The sequence below is a fragment of the Brachyistius frenatus genome, unplaced genomic scaffold (assembly GCF_029030835.1).
Source record: "Brachyistius frenatus isolate BFR_SWC_R1_liver_20210118 unplaced genomic scaffold, ASM2903083v1 Contig_7, whole genome shotgun sequence".
NCBI classification, from domain to species: Eukaryota; Metazoa; Chordata; class Actinopteri; family Embiotocidae; genus Brachyistius; species Brachyistius frenatus.
In genome coordinates this window covers 6,118,989-6,139,817 of record NW_027210606.1, presented here as the reverse complement: position 1 = coordinate 6,139,817, position 20,829 = coordinate 6,118,989, and the positions used below count along the sequence as shown (strand labels likewise).

Sequence of the window (20,829 nt, the reverse complement as noted above, 5' to 3'; positions counted from 1 at the left end):
CACATCAGTACTTGGGGGAGGGGGGGGGAGTAAGCTAAATTTATAAAGCAGCCAGCTCAAGAGTAAAAATGTCATGAGAGGAACATCAAGTTTAGAAATCTTTTATTTAACCAGTTAAAATGACAAATATCTGCAGCAGCGGTGTGTGAGATGGTCAGTCGTCATGTGGTGACAGAAAGTAGCTGCAGCTGAACCTTTGGTGAGGAGTTGTGAGCTGGATTTGAGAAAACCGACGAGAATATTTTTGCGTTCACTCCAGACGTCTCCGGGGTCCCGACGCCCATGTTGAGATTCACTGACGGACTCTTCCTGCAAAAATTCTACAAATATAATTACAGTGAAATAACTGGGGGGGAAAAAAAAAAAAAACATTTACCGGTTTGGTTTACTTTTTCTTCCCCCTCATTAACAACAAAAGTAGGATTATCAAGAGCATTTCTGAACGGTCCCGTCAAAGTGACGTCCCCGTTACGAACACCAGTCCGGGTGATTAGTTGCTGCGTGAACACGTAAAGCTTCGAGTTTGCTCGGGTTTATCTGGGTCCGGAGGATCACCAGGGCATGCACGGGTTCGGGCAGTCCCGGATGTACGACTCCAGTCTGCCTTCAGATACTTGCATCAGTGTTGTGTATGTGGTCAACTGAAAAGACAGTGAAAGAGGCAGAAAACTCCCATTTAGACTGAATCCAAGTAGCTTTTGATGTATGAATGAAAAGTGGTGGGCAGAGGCTGACCTTATTTAACACGGGTTTGGTGGAGAGCACGTCGTACAGGGTCTTCAGGGAGATGTTCTAAAAGAGGAAGCGGCAGATCGAAGAAGGTGACCGAACGCTTCGATAAAACGGGGATGCAACGGTCAGACACGAAAATCACATGACGATGAGATCATGTATCCCATCTGGATAGGAAGTGCGAGTGGTCATCATCATCATCATCAGTACTCACCGTCTGTGTGGTCTGGTTCATGCACTTCATGCCAGGAGTCCTGCGGTCGTCCAGGAACAACGGCTCCTTCCAGTGGTCGTAGTTTGTCTCGAGGACGTACCAGCGTCCCAGCTTCGGGTCGATCCTGAGGGACGGGGAAGCAAATGAGAACCTCGGCGTGTGACATGCAGATACACGAGTTAAATCCGGTGATCTGAAACCAAAGCCGTCGTCGCTTCCCGTTTGTTCGGGTTTTTCCACAAGAAACGAGGAAGGAAGGCAGTGTCACAGTGAATCTACTTTATAACATTTCAAGGTGTGTCGGCAAATTATATTTTATAGTACATTCCAATTTTTAGTTTGCCGTCGACTACCTCATTACGAGCTCATTCTGATGGCGATTTAGCGTACAGAATGCCAAACCCCCCCCCCGACCTCTTCATCCAAGAACGCAAACATCCTGTGACGTTCCCATGAAATGCTCTAAAAAGGTCACTGCAGTACTCACTCCAAGACATCGATGCTGAGCAGCCTGGACCGGGTGATGATGCAGCCCTGCCCCGTCTGGTTTCCTCCCAGGATGAAGTAGGCTGGAGCGAGCAGCTTGGTCTGAGCCAGCAGGCTTTTGGCTTCCTCATAGCTGGTGGGAGCAGAACCGGAGTCATTGTTTGGGTGGAAATGTGGTCACTTGATCTGAAACGTTCCTCAACTCTCCATTCCTCTGAATGAAAGCTTAAAACTATTCAATCTGATTTTGTCTTTCAACGTAGTTTTAGGTTTCCCTGATTAAACGGTTTTATTCCATTTTTATTTTACTCTATTTAAATCCTATTATTGTGATTTTTTTTTTTAAATGGCCTTGTGTTTCTTTTATATCGTAGTACCTTTTGATTTATTGCGCTAAGCAGCTGCATTACCTCGTTTTTGAAAAGGTACTCGTCTTGAAACTAATTACAGCCGTTTACTTTTCCGGTTGCTGAAAGCACCCTGTCAAGACTTCATTGTAATACAAATGTTGTATTTCTCAGCAAATTATTTCTAAATCCATATGAAATGATGAATGTATTTTGTTTAAAAAAAAAAAAAAGTACACTTTTATAAAGCTTTATCTGAATCTTCTACTTTAAATCAGCTTTTCTGGTGCACTGCAACATTTCACAGCACATTTGCTGCCACCAGACATTTCTATTGTTTAAAAAAAAAAAAAAAAAAAAAAAGATCCATCGCACCGCTGCTGTGCTGCAGCTCATCCAAAACTCCACAGAGCGGCATCAAACCAATAGCGCGGAGCTTTTACACATAAATTATATTCGAGCATCATGAGTTCACGTAATGCTGATTAAATAATTTACCACCAGATAACTCGCCGCATTTCACAGAACACAAAGAGTTTTTAAATCTGGCGTCTGGTGATTCCCGCGCTGGCCCAATTTAGTCATGAGGCTCTTCTCGACTTTTCAAACGTTACCAGGCTGAATTGAACAAATTCCGACAGCGGGTCATTTCTCCGGGGTTAGGGATAGATCAAAACAATGAATCCTTTACGGTAGCAGCTGTAAAACTACTCTCACTGGCAGAAGGGGCGGATCATAGACTGTATCAAAGTGGACGTAGTTTCCCAGGTCTGAACAATGAGGCTGATGCTGAAGTGGTATAAACTGCAATACCACACACAGATGAGTTTTCCTGTGGTCCATCTGGAAATAATTACATCGTTAATTAATATTCGGCCTCCAAAAAGTTGATATTTAGGGGGGTAAGGGGGTCTGTTTGATTGACAGTCCTGTGGCGCAGTCAGGTTCCTGCCGCAGGTCGAAATATTAAAAGGGAGGTATTGAATACCTGTTTGCATTTTCTAGGACTGATCGGGTGAGAAAGCTCATCCACATCCCGTCTCTTTGTCCCATGATCCACTCCAGGATTCCTGCAAACGCGGCAAACAAGTGGTCACAAAACGCGCACCTCGTCTGAAATGCGCGCAGCGCTGAACGGTAACTCACCAATGTATCCTCCGTCGAGGCTGAAGCGCTCGTTCATAGTCAGGGTGAAGATGTGCTTAAAAAGAGAGAAAGCAGGAAAATATATGAACTCCCTCTTGCATCGTGAAAGAGGGAGCTCCACTTAAGAGCCGTCGCCCTCCTTAAACCACGTCTAACGCCGACAGAGTCTTCAGTCACGGCACCAAAATGACTCACGGGCTTGATGCCGGTCAGCATGCCGACGTATCCGGCAAAGTTTGTCGACTTGAAAACCGTCCGGTTGTTTCTCTTAAAATCCAGGTTGACCACGAGAGGCTTCAGCTTGTCACTGATGATCCACGACTTGTTCTTCACGTCCCAGCTGTGAGGAGGCACACAGTCTTTTACCGGTCCGAGTCGCGACCGAGCTTCTACGTTTAAAGTTGGGAAACGGTGACGCTCTTACCCCATGAACAAGCCGAAATCTAGATTCCTGCCGTGAAGGAGGTTGCCTGGGGGAGTTGCAAACGGCATTTCAGGGCCCATATTTGATGTTGCATTGCTACACCGGGCTCTAAGCGAACGCACATCCTGCCGACTCACCTTTGCTGTCTTCCGCAACGATAGAAGTGCACACGGTGAACACCTCGTAGAAGATGTTGAACAAGACAACTTCACCTGAATTATACAAATGAGGAAAACAATGGGCAGAGGTCAGGGAAGCTTTTATCCTGGCAACAGGAAAGTTGTGTGCATGTATATGTATATATGTGCGTGCGCGTTTTTTTAATTACCAAGAGGAATCCCTGAAACATCTGCAATCCCTTTGATTTCATCACTAAACGGGTTCGGGAGCGTGTCCGCCATTAAAGGCTGCAGAACATTACAGGAAACGGCGCAATCAGAAAACCTTCCGCGACAACAGAAACCCGTCGGGGATTCGTAAGAGAGAAGAGCACTCACCAGTGTGATGTCAACCAGCTCGATCAGCCTCCCGCTGGGCACAAACGCATCCGCCAGGTCTTTGATGGCTTCAATCATGTTGACCAGCTGAAACGGGAGACAATCACGAGTTCAAAATAATAATAAAAAAAAAAAAAAAAGGTTTCCGGGATGGGAAACGTGTCCTTACGAAGCACGTCGCAACGCGCTCACCTCGTTTTTTTTGTCGCCGATCAGAGCCGCCCACCTCTTCCCGGGCGGCGAGTCGAGGTCCACCGTGTACCAACCGACAGCTCCTCCGAACCTGATCGGAAAGAGAAGCTGTAAAAAAACACAACAACCTGACGCGTGCTGCTGTACATGAAATATTCCATTTGCTGCATTTGTGTTCATTTGAACGCGCTGAATTTGGAGTTCAAAAGCCCAACGTGAGGCCGTGCAGGCTCATTAAACCGGTCCAGTAAAATCCTTCTACTTTCAAATTTAGAAAAAAAAAAAAAAAACGTCATTTGACTAAAAAAAAAAAAAAAAGATTCGTTATCAAAACGCTGAAAATTCCGTTACTTGTCTCCGTTTTCAGCCGGTGACTTTAATACATTTTTAAAAGGAAAAGATTGATTGCTGAGATCAAAGAAACAACAACAAAATTAACGAGTTGAGATTACGCCGCAATGAAAATAGTCATCTTTCACAGCCCTGATTTGATCTCTTAAACCCGGCCGGGACATCATTAGACCATCCTGCTTCAGAAATGTAAATGTTAGAAATCTAAATATTAGTTTATGGAATGGAGAAGAGAAAAGCTGATTGCTCACTGAATATATATTTTATTTGAAATCAAATTATCAAAAATATGCAACTCTCATTAGACCTTCGGGGATGTGCAACGCACACAGCGTACTTTTGTTGTGGTTTTTCATTTAATTCTTTACAAATTTCAGGAGAAAATAAAACGGAAACACTTCATCCTAAAAGGAAATGCACCAATCTCGTCTGATTTAAGGGGCGCTCTTCCAAATTTGGTTGACTTGCAACATACAGGTTTATGAAGAATGGTAGCAGAGACATAAATATTGGCATATGTGGTAAATATATGAAATACTGGTCAAATTTCAAAACCAATAAAATAATCATTTCACCAATAACAGCTGCATGTCATTGACAGACTGACTGACACTGCTCGCTAAAACACCCCCAACTTTTGGAAATGCAAGATACCGGCTCGAAGCCCAGTAGGACTACAACTACCATCATTACTATAAATCTGTCTTTTTGTTCAAATTAATAGTTACTGCTTTTCTTTTAAAAAGAAAAGTAAAAAAAAAAAAAAAAAAAGACCAAAAAGACAAAAAAAACAAAAAACAAACAACGTTTGTAGTCCAATAAACAGGCAGGTTTATATTTTCAAATTGCACTGATCTAAAAGCAGAACAAAGCAGCATTTCTTCACACATTGATTGATACATGGCTTTGAGCATTTAACTCATCGTTATCTCCTTAAATTGAGTTTCGGCTGTTTTGAGGGCAGAGCGGAGATAAATAACCCTGATGACATCATCCTTTGTCAAAAGACACGAGACGACTTGTTGTGCGGCGCAAGTACAACAAATTGTGTTTGTGTACCTACGGGAGCAATTGTCCAAGTGTAAACAGCAACCAAAAGAACACACGTGTACGTATGCATCTGATTTCCCCCCCTCGAGAAACGTGGATACCATAATTTACGAGGAGCACTTGAAGGCAGCTGTTGTGTTACAAAACACATCAACTAAACGAAAGACTTTCTCTTCTGCAGACTAAGAGCTACTTACGTGGGACCATTTGGTGGATACATCGCCGTCCGGCAGTCTTCCGTATACTGTAAATAAAGGAGTTAAAGCAGTAAGTAACCGGGCTGAAGGAGTCTTGTTTGGCTTCAGGGTAAAAAACAACAACAACAACAACAACAACAACACCCAGACGACTCTGCAGCTTTGGTAACAACGTGTGTTAAAACCGCACCGAGCAGAGATGTTCGCTTACCGGCGGTAGAAACTGCGTCAACGTGACAGAGAACAGAGCAGCTGAAAGGAGACAAACACGGGGACCCATTTCTGCACGACTTCACCCGAACCCGTCCGGCGTCGGTTTGTTATGACATGAAGTTTACTGCGGAAGTTGCTGCTGTTTACCTCGTGCCGGTGAGCCGACTTTTACGCAAGACAGGGGAAACCGGAAGTTGTCGAAAAGATACTAGACGTTTTCTGCACAAAGACAAAGGAAATCCATCGTATGCGTCTTAAATTAAAGAATAAAAAGGAACAATGCTGTTTCTCGTGTTCGTGATAAAAGCAAGAGCCTCGGATAGAATAATGAAAGTATGTCACAACACCCCTCGTTGGTGGGCCAGTGGTTGTTTCCATACGGAATCGAAAACAAACTCGTGGTTGATTGCATTTACTTCCTCATGTGACACCTGCTCCCTCTGTTTAAATAGTGACCATATGTATTTGCTAACCACCGTTTTGCTTCACTAAGTAACTTTACATTTGGTTTGGTATCAGCTAAATGACACTTTGTGACCACAGCATGGACGGATTATCAAACAAAGTGGGACCTGGGCACAGACATGTAAAACGGCCCCTCCACCCCCCACTCATCTCATAAAGAGGAACAAGACCCTGTAGACTGAAGGAGATCAAAATGAAACAAAAGAACAACCACACACACCATGCAGCTGTGTCGTTTGTAGTAATTTTGTGTCCCCACCTGTGTTATCTTGAAGATGTCTCTTTATAGTTGTCTCTTCACTCGTCCTGGTCATTTGGAGCTCTTTCTAACAGTTTTGCATCTTCTTGTATTCTACGGCATCTCTTTGTAGTTGTTTCAGAGTCATTTCGTATCTCTTTCTATTATTTTTTAGTCTATTTGTGGTCATTTTATGTCTCATGTGGTTGTTTATTCTCTTTTTGGCATGTAAGGACCCCATGTCCCTACAGGCCCAGGGTTCATGGGGTCCTTACATGCGTGGAGCCGTTCAGTAATCCATCCAGGGGCCAAAGGGACAAACTTGCTCTATTTTGTCTTCCCACATTTTGATTTAAGTGAATTCACCACCTCTTTTGAGTGACATTTATCTTGATTAAATGAAGTCGGTGTAAACATTACATCGTGTCCTGTCGAACTGAGTCGCAGTGTAAATACATTATACATTCTGAGCTCTCGTCAAAGGTTAGTTGAAGGTCAGTTTTTGTAATTGATTGCCCTGTGAATACCAAACACTCACTTGTAGTATATATTATCATTTGACTGAATATTTAATCAACACACACAAGTAGAAAATGCAACAGAAGCATTCTAAGAACACAGAACTTCTATGACCCCAGAAAACAGTGCAGAGTCAAATCATGGTTAATTATTTACACAGAATCAGCCACTGGGTCATCTGAAACTAATAAAAGTCACCACGGATGTGAACTAGCTTCAAAAACAACAACAACAACAAAAAAACACAGTGAAACAGATTTGACCATTACATGTTTATTAAAAAAAAAAAAAAAAAAAAAACGTAAAATCCATGTCAAGTAACCAAAACTGTAAAATCAAGACATTTACAAAGACATGGCAGTCATCCACGAAGTCTTCATTTGCAGTACCTGTCTGCTTTCATTTTGCTCCTCCTGTAATGACAAAAATCACATTTATATTTAATGTTACATTTTGAATTTAAAACCAACCATAAACAAACTGTGACACATTTCTTGTTTTCATAAACATACTTAACTGTGTTTGTGTAAATAACAGGGAATTGTGTTTTCAATAACTCGGAAAGTGCAGCTTTGTTTGGTGTTTTTGTTGCATTTTCATTTCCAGGAGTGACAGATGATAGAACGCATAAACTGTCACCTTATCCTGCTTCTGCACGGAGGATGATGTGAGTGCTCTTGCCTTTATGTCATTTGTGTTTGAAATCCAAACAAATCAATCCAATATATCACAGCAGGAAGGAAATTCAGAAGATTTATCTGAAGTTTAAAAAGGACACTAACAGAAACATATCATTTACTATTTTATACTATCTAACCTTTCTAATCAAATTGACTGAACTGTCTTCTCTGTACTTCTTTTTTTCTGAGCACACATTGAACAGCAATATTGAGCAGGTGCAAATTGGACTTTGAATATACAGGAACTGATCTTGACTGCCACCCTCTTACTGTCTTTTTATTATACAGTGTGTGAATATACAGGTCGTCTTTGATGCCATTTAAATTCAACACAAATCGGAGTGCATCCTCTGAAGTGAAAACCCTCCGCTGACAGTTTGACTCTAATAACTTCTTGCGTAAACGTTCTTTTAAAAGAAAAGACATTTACTGGAGAGTGCTTATTTAAAAAGAAAAACTACTAGTGTTGACAAAATAATGAGCTTATTATCTCACCTGTCAAGCAACGTTTCGTGAAACTTTCCATCCGTTCGGGCTTTCTTTAGTGTGGAGCTGTCGCCCTCATTAACCCTGAGTCGCCGGTCTTGAAAACTCTGAAACTTCTTCCTGTAATTCAAGCAGCAACATTAATCAGACTATTACAAAAAAGGATATGCAAAGGTAAATAACTCCTTATCGAAATCAAAACACACTCAAACATAGACTCAAAATTACAGAAATGTTCACACACTTATCCTGTTTGAGAACTGACACTGAAGCTCTAAGCAGCTCAATCTTAAGAAAAAAAAAAATCCAGATAATACACCCAAGTATTAACTAAAGCAGACTATTTAAATGTTGACAGTGGCAGCTAAACAGCAAAAGTGGCTAAGCTGAGCAGCTGCCACAAAGCGACATGTACATTCAGCAAAGTGAGGAGGTTTTACTGGGGATGGAGAAGTTTCCTTTTTATTAATAGGGATGTCAGCCTGAATTTATACGTGCATCTAAATACACTACAGCTTCAGCAGGTACCACTGCACTCTGTGACATAACAACATATAAATATGACGAACAATTATTCAAACGGAAGCTATCTTCACAAAATATTGAAATATCTTGGACAATAGTGCTTTAAAGAGCAGAAGCATCTTGTCACAAACTTCTCTGATATCGAGTTTCCCTCCGCTCTGCCTGTATTTTACGATTCCCGAGTTGCACTCCATCCTGAGAGGCATTTCGGATACTAAACACTACATCAACACCCAGGCTCAAGGGCAGACATTATCAACATGTCAGCATGATGACTCCATTTCCCCAGCATTCATCTAAAAACAAATAATAGAGCAGGAAAACAAGCCAAAGCGTGCCAAGCTAACAGCAGCCTCAGACATCTCACCTGGAACTTAATAGAGCACCGACAGGCGGCGTATAGAAAACACTTAAAGCAACGGAAGCCAAAACATGGTGTCGCCTGCTGTCTCTTCTAACAGCAGACCATCACTTTGCGCCTTTAAGGCATGGGATTGATGAGGCGGAAGCTTAAAGGCGTGATCTCATATCCAGGCGTGTTATTTTGTTGTCAGTGTTGTCAGTGCAGACTGACAAACTGAGAACAATAGACATCACAGCTTGTTTTTCCCTCTATCGGAATGAAATGCTTTAATTTTAGAGGACGCTGCAAGGTGTCCTGCTTAAACTGTAAAATGTCAAACCGTTGCGATGCACGAAGCGTGGTTCACAACAGCTTAAAGGACAAATTCCTCTCGCTGTGTGGATGTTTACAAGGAAATAGTGTCAGCCCGTGTTACTGACGGAAAACAAGAACGTGAGTAACAGAAAACAACACATACAGAGAGGCCAGAAAAACAAAATCAACACAACCGTCCTGGAACATAACAACAAAGTAGTAAAACATTTGAATTGTAACTGTGTCATTAAGGAGTGGATTACACTTCCGTCGTTTTTGAGGCAATATGGTTGAGTTGAGCCTTTTATAGTCCCGTTAAATGAATCAAGTGTGTGGACTCACAACCTCTCGCTGACTGAATACATATGTTGATTCTCACTAGCAGTGGAGGAACAAGTATTTAGATCATTTACGTAAACCTGCAGTGTGGAAGTTGTATCGCCCCCTTCTGCCAGCGACAATAATTACAACAGCACTGTGCTTCTATCACATGCTCTGCAGCAGCCTTCGCCATCGCAGCTGTAAAACTGTAAATAAAGTGTGGATAAATGAAATATACGGCTTCACAAACCCCCACAAAAGAACTTGTTTCACGCTCAGATTTTGATCCATTCGGTTCGATAAGATTTGAAAAGTCTAAAAAAAAAAAAGCCAAACGATTGAACTGGAAGTTAGCTGAGTCGGCCAACAGAAGTCTCTGGTGCTCATGATCTGCCCATAGAGCACACTGTCAAATACACAGAGATTTATTTGTCTGGCAGTGACAGGCTTCATTTGCAGTGTAAACTCAGACCTTCATTTATATGTATAAGTCCTGCACTAAAGTGAAAGTAGCAGTTTTACAATATCAAAGAATTCATACTTACAGTACATGCAGGATAACAAGTATCAGAAAATATGATTGAACTATCAAAAGTGAAAGTACTTATTAAGCAAGTACAACAGATCATGTCTTTGTCATAAATACTGTAATATCATTAAATATGCAAAGAGATCGTTTAATGTTGTAGTAAGCAGTGAAGGTGGAGCTACCTTTCACCACTTTTTGTTCTGTTGAGTAGTTTAATCTACGACAATAGTTCTCACTAAAACTAAAAACGTCACTTGCGAAGTTACTGCAGCTGTCAGATTAATGCAGCAGAGTAGAAACGACAACATTGCCCTCTGAATTAGGAAGTAGTAGTTACCTTAAAATTGTAGTAAAGTGCAGCACTGCAGAAAAAGTAATTGTTCCATTTCCCTTCTGACAACCAATTTAAATAGGTTGGAGATTCACTTTTTTCTTTGTTTATTACAGGGAACTTATATCTTATTCACTATGCATTTAACATGCATGTAAATAACTACAGCCCCTCCTCCCAGTGCCCTAATTTGAAAGCACTTGGGAGAAATATGCTCTGATTGGCTTTTAACTGCACATTAAATGCAGCACAAACTGAACTGAGTGAATAAAAGACAAGGTAATTATAACATTATATGCAGAGAGAGTCCAACATGGGTTCCCTTCATTTGTTTTTGATTGGGTTGCTTATGTATTAAATGAGAACTGGAGCTATAAACAGTAGAGGTTACGTACACATAATTGATCTCACAGGACTTCACGTTGCCCCGGTCCTCATCTGCAATGTCATCCTTATGCTTGACCTCTCGTTCCGCACTCATTCGGATCTGCTCATCATTTGGGAGGGGGTAAAAAAAATAAATTAAAAAAAAAACAGAGAGAGGGAGACGATGTATGTTACATATCAATACCTTGAACTCCCCTGAAGTGAGGTCATAAACTCCCCCCCCCCTCCATCTCAACAGTCAGATCCCCACAGAGACCGCATGCTTAAAAATCAAAGGATTAACATGCAACCTTGTGGAAGAACACCATTTACACATCACCTTCACCATCTCGCCGTCCCCCGCTGTCTTGCTCGTGGCCGCGATGTCCCCACTGTCACTGTAGGAGATGAAGCAGCTATTTGCTGCCATGAGAGCCATTTTGCCCTGAGGCAGAGCGGAAAGCAAACAGAGGAGGAGGCAGTAGATTAGACAGAACTGCGGTGGGATTGGTTGTTGTGACAGGCATGAAAGGTTGCCCGATATTTGATGTAAAATAGTCTCAAGGTTGAGCCGGGCAAGTTGTTTGTAGTTTCAACAAAGCATCAAGGCGGGCAGTGTGCTGTAGTAATAAGGAAGATGCATTCTGCATAATGAGTCGGTGGTTGCATCTAAATACGTCCTCTCATGGGGTAAACACCGGCCACGAAATGTGCTGTAAAGAGGAAGGGGAAGATGCAAAATAAAAACTAGTCTAGTCCTCTTTTATGCAACTTTGAACTCTAATTCAAACACTAATTGTTGGTAATATGGGCGTTACAGAAAAGCTACGTTTTTACAAAATCGTCTGTACAATATTTATTTCAACATTCTTTGAGTTCTCATGTAGTTTAGTTCCACTTTAACCTACAATGGAAAGTAACGATTATATTTATAATCAATGAATCTGCTGATAGTTCCCTTGAGTAATCAGGCTATTTTAGTCTACAAAAAAAGAGAGATAAATGCTCATTCCAGTTTACCTACGCCCAAGTTAACATATTCAAATGTACTGATTTATCAAACCAAACAAAAATCTAAATGACAAACAAAAACATGGAATATTCACATTTGATAATCTGCGCTTTTGCTTTAAAAATGCCTAAAATTATTAATCATGCACAAAATATGTGATGATTGATTTCTTCATTATTCAGCTGTTTGCTTTAGCTGTAATTAAACCACAACCTGGTGAATAGAGTTTACAGTAACATCTATAACATTTATATAGTAGCTATTGTTTGTTTTCCTACTTTGATGTGACCTGTTATCTTTGTGTATGTTTTTATCTTGTATAGTATAAAGCAACCGAGAGCTACTAACAACAAATCACCCGACAAATTAGTCTATTTCCTCAAATGTGTCAACAAACCCAGCCAACAAGTAACACAACATTCAAACACACTACTTAATAAATAAAAACCTAATTGCATATGGTGATAGTGAACAAATAAAAAGGTGCCATTAAGTTCATGTCCCTGTCTTTAAAAGGTATCAACACAATCTAACAGCACCCCCCCACCCTCCTCCCCCCCGCCCCTTTAGACAATGAAGCCACACAGTAATGGGACTGAAGGAGAAAACAAACAGCAGAGTGCCCTGGGTGATTGTCAGCAGGCATTGTGATGATGAAAGCAATTCAAATTCATCTTAATCAAGATGTCTTCAGCAGTTAGTGTGGTTCACACCCGTCCAGTCTCTAGTGAGGTCCGATGCCGGCATCACTTCAACATGTGGGAGTCCTGTTTAGATCTACAGCGGTTCTGAGTAGAAACTTTATATTGGTATGGAGGTAAATACATTTAAAAAAAAAAAAGGGACAGAATGCATGTTATTACTGGACTAGTGGCCTACATAGATTAAGGAGAAGATGTACTCACACCCTGGAAGACTGGTTCCCATTGTTCCCTGGAGCCGATGGCATCAGAGCGCCCCACCACCAAACCCTCAGAGTTGATGCCCAGGTACTTTCCGTAACCAGACTTCAAGGCTACCCTGCAACAGCAAGAAATACCAAGTGAATTTATTCTACTCGAATATTCAAAACATGTTGGCTTTTCCCACAGAATGTTTTTCTTAGTGGCAACAAATGTTCAATAACATTAGAGTGTGAATCTGAGATCCATCTCTGAAACTAATGCAAAAGAAAAGCTCTGTAACAGGCAGCATATCTTCAAGGATTGATTGTCCAGGGCTTGGTAAATTACTTGTGTACCATCTAGACAATAGAGGCAGCTCCTTAATATAAAACACAGAAATGAGGTAATAAATCTACTGGTGATGGATGTAAAAACAAAGTGCAGTTTGTATTTGCATGCTCACCGTGTGTCTGAGACCTTGATGGCAGTGAACTGTTCTGGAGGGTCTGGTCCTTCATCATCTGAAAAATAGAAAACAAAGTTTACCTTTAGTTGCTGGTACTGCAGTTCAGCTTGTTTAAGTGTTACTTAGTTTTTTTTCTTCTTTTAATTAGGACTCGACGATATGGACAAACTCAAATATCAGGATACGTTTGACCTAATACTTCGATACCAATATTGCGAAAGTATTGTGGGGGTAACCATCTGTACTCACATAAAATATTTACACAACAACATTATGAATAAATAATCATCAGTAATGTGAATATCCTTACTAAATGGGTAATACAAATAATAGAACAGCTAAAATAGTTTGGTAAATTCTGGAAATTACATCATTTTACAGAAATGCAGCCTTTACAACCAGGAAAAGACAACACTGATGCCATATCACAATGAGACCATATCTAGTTTCATATAGGCTCGGTATCGTTCAAAAGTTTTTGAAACCGGTACCGATACCTTGACTTAATACTTTTCTTGAAAACAAGTTTATAAAATTCGCTTAATAAACAAGAAAATTACATCAGACATTTCAGTTCAAATCTTTTGTTTTCGTGCAGTTGAGAGGGGGAGAGTGTAACCCAGGTTCATTTCTGGAGCTACAATTCACAGATGTTCCCCAAATGCCTCACGAGAGCTGTCGCTAGATAATACAAATTACTGACGTACCCTAAATGCTTCACACGCTATTAGTAGATAGGAGCTACATGGCTGCACACAGAGACGCTGCCAGTTACTGACGCACATGCGACTCAGAAAGGTATGTGGCCAAAGATTAGTTTGAAAATAAAGTGTTTTAAAGTAAGATTTGGATCATTTGAAACTGCCTGAGTGTATCTCCTGTGAGCAGATCGCTCAAATACAGCCGACAGTACGTACTGTAAATGCAGTGACTCACTGATGCTCGTGAGATTTATTTTTTGTCTAAGCAAAGCAAGTCATGTGTTTTAAATCTGTTTTAAAACACAAAAAATGAATGTTGCCGAATTTGGTAACAAATGATGCGGCTTTTTGGGCTTTTGATACTGATGCAATTTGTTCGGTGCCACCTGTAGTTTTTTCTTTCTTTACCCAATCTGAGTTCAGTCGTTATCCTTTATTTGCAGTTTGTAAGTTTAATGTTTTTTTAAATGTTGGACTTTTTATGCTTCTATTGTCCTGTGTACACAGGTCACAAATACATAAGAGAGTGGACTGGTCACACCTCCTGTATAATTAGGTCTAAATGTTAAATGAATTAATTATTAGTCTCCTGTTCACTTGTTAAAAGTAAGAAAAACATTGCAGTGAGCTAACAACTAAGTTAAAATATATCTGGGTGCACGCCTTTGACCGGCAATCATACTCTGGACTCTGATCTTCTCATTTTGACAGAAAAAGCTTTTGTAACGCAAAAAACTAAATTTTGTACTTAATTATTTACTTTGAAACAATTATGCGCGTCTCTTAAAATGTGTGTAATTTCTTCAGACGCAGTATATCCTTAAAACCTGCTTCATGTTTTACTTATGCAGTCTTGTAATTAATAATGCAGACCCTCTGGTTTGGTGCTGATCTGGGTCCAGTTCACCAGCATCAGACATTTATGAGAACACATGGAAGGAACTGCTGTGTTGCATTTAAATGTTTTATTTTACACTGAGATCTCCTGTGATTCCATAAAACTGCGGCTTGTGATTGGGCCACTTTGTGACCTTTACAATAAATTAAAGCTTTGAGAAATGTGTAGTGTGTCCCACAGACATCCAATCAAGGTGGAGCAGAGTCTGAGATACTAACCAGGACAGCGTTAATAAAGCAGAAGGCACGTAGGCTGCTATTTCTAAAAACGGACTATCTTTGGAATATGTCAGACTTTGACCTTCTGAGTTGGCTGAGCATATTTCCTTTGACCTGCAGGTGAATGTGAACGTTTTTGCAGCTTTCTGAAAGGCTATATCCTCCTCAGTGGCTGCTGTGCAGGAAATCCAGTAAAGAGAGGGAAATCTCTAATCTCCCTTTTTCTACTGCTAGCTCATGTCTTCTTTCATCTCTTAGAAATGGGCTTATGTGCAGGCAGAGGATGAGGACCTACTCAGGGAATTGGGATGTTTCAATCTCCCAGCCATTCTCACTGAAAAGGGAGCTGAATTAATTGTTGGTGGTGTATCCCCCGGGCAGACTGTTTTTCCCTCAGAAGTGCCTGAAGGCAGAAACTAGTAAAAAAAAAAACTCAGACCTTGCTCTGTCCTTCTCCTCAACTCAACCCCTGCTCAGCCTTTTCAGTCTGCTGTGTGGGTTTAATGCTTAAATGCTTACTGCTTTGTGGACAGAAGGCAGCCCCCTTCTTCATCCTCACAGTGCCTGAAGCATACAGTAAACGCAACCCCAAAATTAAGTTTTAAGTTCTTTTTGTACGACTGTGGGTAAGTGAGCAGGTGTAGACTTTTCATCTTCATTTGAAGTGCAGACAAACTAAAAGGTAGAAGAGCTCACAGCCTGCACTGCAATTTCTTCCAGGTAAAGTCCCTCTTCTTTCTTTTGTACTACACACACAGTTCTTACTTCTCTGGAAATGGTCAAATGGCTGAAATCAGCATTCTTATATAATACATAGTATTTTAAACAAAGTTACATATAAAATAATCTAAATGTTCTCAAATATTGTGCATTATTTTTAGACAGACTTCAAACAAGGACTGCACCTCTATATTTTTCTGTCAATTATTTTATGGTTTCCCAATTAAAACTTTTGTTTATAAAATATCATACAAACACAGGTGACAGTAAATGTTCTTTTAATTGGCTGATTATGAATTTACAAATGATGGCAGCACTATTTAAATAATGTAAAACTAAAATCCACAAAAATGCTAGTTTTCAAACTAGAATATGTTTGAAATCATTTACATCACCATATGATCATCTGAACAATGATGTAAAATAACTCTTCCTGGGTTCAGAGGATTATTTGTAGTTTGTGACCTTAAATTACCATGAAACACTACAGAAGCTAGCCTTTAATTGCCCTTAATGAGTCTCTGGCAATTATTTGCTTAAAAATACACATTAGAGTATAAAACAAAATATTTGTATATATATATATGTATATCATAAAATATCAATTGTGAAAAATGAAACTGTACAAACTGTGGTCATCAGCAGTCAGAAGTAGCACATGATGCCAACTAACAAACTGCACTATCAAAAAGAGAATATCTTATAATAAGTGTTATTGCATACAGCTCAAAAACAGATTTCAGTGTGAAGATCTAATTCTCCTGTATGTATGGAATACAATGATAGAGTACAGGGTTTGACACACACCCACATTAAAATGTATACTGTACTGAGAAAAAACAATGACCCGCATCTAAGAGCTGAACCTCTAAAATAGCGGAGTCAAATTTTTAAGTAACTCCAGTCTCTCGACTTACCTTTGTGTGGTGCACCAACTGTAAAGAGTCCAGTATCCAGAGCATGGATGTAGGAGTTGTTCTGCATCTCTATGGCAACCGTTCCTGTAATTTCCCCAAAGCCACTGACAGTCCACCAACCACCTAGTGAGCAGAAAGACCCCTGTCAGAGGGGAAATAATACAGCCCACTACTGTGCAGATGGTAGCTAGAGTCATGTCAGAGCACAACATCTACTCAGAGTAAACTGCAGCTAGAAATCATGTGCTTTAAGGACAAAAATTGGTTGCTGAAACCACGTTGTTATCGTTTTAAGTAGAATTACAGTATTCAGCATTGGCAGACATATAACATTTCTTTTACCAGGGGCTTGAAGCTTAGTGAGGTTGTACCAGGGTTTTTGCATCAGTAATGTTTGTACAGAAAACAACACGTATGACTTAAAACATTACCAGTTTAGAAATGTGAAATGCTGAGATGTTTCTCAATCTAAGTTCACTCAATTGTAAATATAGCTATATATATATGTAGATTTTGTGGCCGTTAAAAAATGAAATATTGGTTGGTGTTTACATGCCACGATTACAGAATTATTAAACCTCTCTAACATTTTCCTCTTAATATTCAAAACAAAAAAAAAGTTCTTAAAAGACTTCCCGTTCATTTGAGAGATTTCTAAAAGAAGTGGAAGATATTTGGTGTACTTGTCTCACTGAAATCATGTCAGCTGTTTACATAATAAAATAATACTGGATGGTGAGTGGACAGATTACAGTATATCTCAAATATAAAATGTCTTTAAATGGCTGCCTGTGGTCACTTCTGAAACACATACCAATTATATCAGGTTTTTCCTCCTCGTCTGCAGCTTTTCGCTTCCTATCTTTGTGCTTCTTCTTCTTCCTGTTGGAAGAAAAATAAAATAAATGCTCAAAAATGTTTTCATATGTAATTAGGTGACAAAGCATTTAATTACACAGGTAGACTTTGCAAACATATAGATTTAGACTCTGAAAGTTGGCGAGTTAATTTCTAGAAAGGTAAATACATTTTATTGAAATGCAACTACAAGTCTCTTAACAATAAATCAGAGTTATCATCTAGTATTCAATTTAAAGGAACGTTCTAAGATGTGAGCTTCTGCACTTTCACCTAAATCCAAAACAAATTGCAAACAAAGTGAAAGATGTATTAAATGAAATTCTTATAATCTCTTGCAAACAATCAAATGTAAATAAGAAACGCTGCAAAACACAGCAGCAAACCAAAGTTGTGATATTTCGTTGCAAGTGGTTCATAACTTTATAATATGAAAATAAATCTTGTTTGAATTCACATGTAAGAGTCAACACAGTGGATGTATTGTTCTTTTAATGAAGTTAGTGGCGTGTACTGTGCTCTCTAGACAGGACAGCTTGTGTTTTCTCGGTAGTTATCTCTCAGGTTTCTTTGACTTTTTGTGTGTAGTCACATATACAAACTGAACAAATGTTTCTACAGCTTCATCATGTCCAATAAACAATATATTACATGATCTCTGATTTAAAAACGCCGACCAGATGCTGTGGCGACATGACCTGTTGGGACCTTCATGCAACTTAATAAACACGTTTGTATTTGTTCTTCCGACTCACCAAAAACGTCTGAAACAACGCTACTCTTGTTATCTTTGACGCTTTAGTAAAAGTCGTTTGCAGTCGTTATATTTATATTCACCTCTAGACACGGTGAAATGGTTCAGCGTTAATTTATTCAATGTTGATGTCGGTCCTGAGGCAACGCGTAGACACGGTTAGATAAAAGTGCCGACACGTGAGCGAGCCTCAAGCAAGCCGACTCGTTTTTTTTTTTTTATTTTATTTATTTAAATTGCGCCAAAGGTTTCCCTCTTTTACTCTGAGGAGAATTTGCTTGACAGAAGTCAAACCGGATCAAAGGAGCCGCGCAGAGGAGGAAAGCAACGTTGTTGCGTGTGTTCTCCGTGTCATTCAGCCTGGCCGAGCATTTTAGCTGAAGCTCGAGAAACCCAAATAGTTCGTCGGGAATAAGAGTGCAGCTGACTTGAATTGATGATACTAAGGAGGATAAAAAAAATAATAATAATAAAAAAAAGAAGCTTACCCTTTGTTTAGACCTTTCAAAACCAGTTTGGTTGATTTTACATGTGAATATTCGGCCATTTCGTCACCTAACGCTAGCGGTTAGCACGACTAGTAAACAAGAGTGCTGTTTCCGATTCAGTACGGAAGCAGCGGAGGTACATTCAAAGCCTGACCGAAACTCGTCCAACACACGTTCACGTTAAAATAATCAGTTGAGGAAAGTGTTCCAAAACACTTGAATATCTTCTTACACTTTATTGTACAAAGTGACCTACAAATAGAACCGCTCCTACTGTAATGTGATCCTTTCAGCTACAGTGTTGTCTGAAATAACAGAAGCCTATGTGAAGAAAATGCACTATGATAGAGGTGTTGGTATAAATCTATGGTAATCATTAAAGGTATAATCCCGGGGTCAAGTTTTATTGGCCTATACTGAATTGTGGTGTTCCCGATCACTTTTGTTTCACTTTTAGAGGAAACTTCTAACTCCTTCTAACTTTTGTTATAATTCACAACATGTAGATTCCCATGGTCACCACTCTCTGTGTCTTTGAGTTGTTTTGTAGTTGTTTCTTAGCTGAGTTCAAACTGAGTCTGGTTATAGGATGTACGTATCAACTTGTGACAACAGAGGAGACTAAAAGTCCAGTAGACCTTGATCAGACTGGCACACAATATTCCCACAGGTCTTTGTGGTTTGACCTGCCCAACATTTCCAAACTATATTCGAGCTGACTACAAAAGAGCATTGCTGACATTCAGTGTCATGTACATTGTATTAAAATGAACTTTGGCGTAACGTCATCTATCAGATTTAATCATAGCAGATCATAAATCATAACAGTCATTTCCTTCTACAGTATATATCAGGATTGAGGTCAGGGTCTGAAGATTTGGCATTTGACTGTTTTTGCCTGCCCATACATACACTCAGAGACACACACACAAAGACACACACTAAATGTTAAATATTCTTTGAGTCAAACCCCTGAGACCCCTCTCTTAAATGCAAAAACCGTCATACCAATCGAGGTAAGTGGGAGGGGGTGGAGGGGGGGACCTCAAGGATGCTGTCCTCATCTGACTGTTTATGCTTATGTTGCTTCATTAAACATGAATGGCCCAATCAGGAGCCTGCAACAGGAGATAATAAATCATTTATGGACACTATCAAGAAGTAAAACAAATTGGACAGTGGCTCGTGTTATCTGCTCGCTGCAGTAAAACTCTACTGGTAAAAACTCTATCATCCAACAGGGGGGAAAAAAAGGTGGAGAAATAAAAACTACAGCAGGCCGCCCACAACTTCAGGATCCTGGGAAACTCAGTGATAGTGACTGGTGAGACTCCTGGTGTTGTTGTGCTTGAGGAAAAATGGTCTCAGAGTGGGGAAGATTAATCTGGTCAGAAAAGTCCTGTAAACCAGAAGGAAGTTAGTGAGTGGTCTTTTCAGAAATCATGAATCATCATTTTACCCTGAACTGAATCCCACTTGTACTCCTTCTGTCATTTGTTAAATCCAGAGATACTTTGACAGCAATCCCTGTTGTTGATGGGATTAAGCAGTCATAACTTGTGGTGAGAAAGCTGAGTGGTTAAACCCATAAGTACTTGAAAGGAGCTGGAGGGAGATGGTGACATGAAATGGTAACACAGTACCTGATACTTCAGGCCCCTGGTATAAAAGTAACAGCAGAAAATGACACTCCAAAGCAATACCTTACTTTAGACTATCACTATAAAACCCTTTATAAACTTTTGTTTCAATAGTCAGAAATACCAGGAAGTTACTGATGACTTCAATATTAATTTTGAGGATTAAGAATAAGAACAGACCCAGTTTACTTGTTAGGAGCTGATGGTAACATTTTCACTCTCTAAACATTTTGTAGTGCTGCTAGTCTACATTAAAAGCATTTAAAACACAGGGTGACTTAATGTGAAGCAGACACATGAAATGTA

At 39.9% G+C, this 20,829-nt stretch overlaps 2 protein-coding genes across 2 annotated transcripts; both read right to left on the bottom strand.

Moving 5' to 3' along the window:
- Positions 1-85: 85 nt before the first annotated feature.
- Positions 86-5,967, bottom strand: asah1b (N-acylsphingosine amidohydrolase (acid ceramidase) 1b). Its single transcript, XM_069689198.1, has 14 exons — positions 5,848-5,967; positions 5,637-5,683; positions 4,039-4,129; positions 3,847-3,933; positions 3,678-3,756; positions 3,487-3,561; positions 3,350-3,395; positions 3,121-3,265; positions 2,926-2,980; positions 2,768-2,849; positions 1,434-1,565; positions 947-1,070; positions 736-792; positions 86-641 (listed from the first exon to the last, which is right to left on the bottom strand). The coding sequence occupies exons 1-14, from the start codon at positions 5,914-5,916 to the stop codon at positions 552-554; spliced, it is 1,179 nt and encodes a 392-aa protein (XP_069545299.1). The 5' UTR covers positions 5,917-5,967; the 3' UTR covers positions 86-551.
- Positions 5,968-7,328: 1,361 nt separating this feature from the next.
- Positions 7,329-19,005, bottom strand: frg1 (FSHD region gene 1). The gene is made up of 9 exons (XM_069689197.1): positions 18,884-19,005; positions 17,598-17,665; positions 16,784-16,906; positions 13,327-13,384; positions 12,885-12,999; positions 11,308-11,412; positions 10,997-11,088; positions 8,247-8,357; positions 7,329-7,484 (listed from the first exon to the last, which is right to left on the bottom strand). The coding sequence occupies exons 1-9, from the start codon at positions 18,940-18,942 to the stop codon at positions 7,448-7,450; spliced, it is 768 nt and encodes a 255-aa protein (XP_069545298.1). The 5' UTR covers positions 18,943-19,005; the 3' UTR covers positions 7,329-7,447.
- Positions 19,006-20,829: the final 1,824 nt, after the last annotated feature.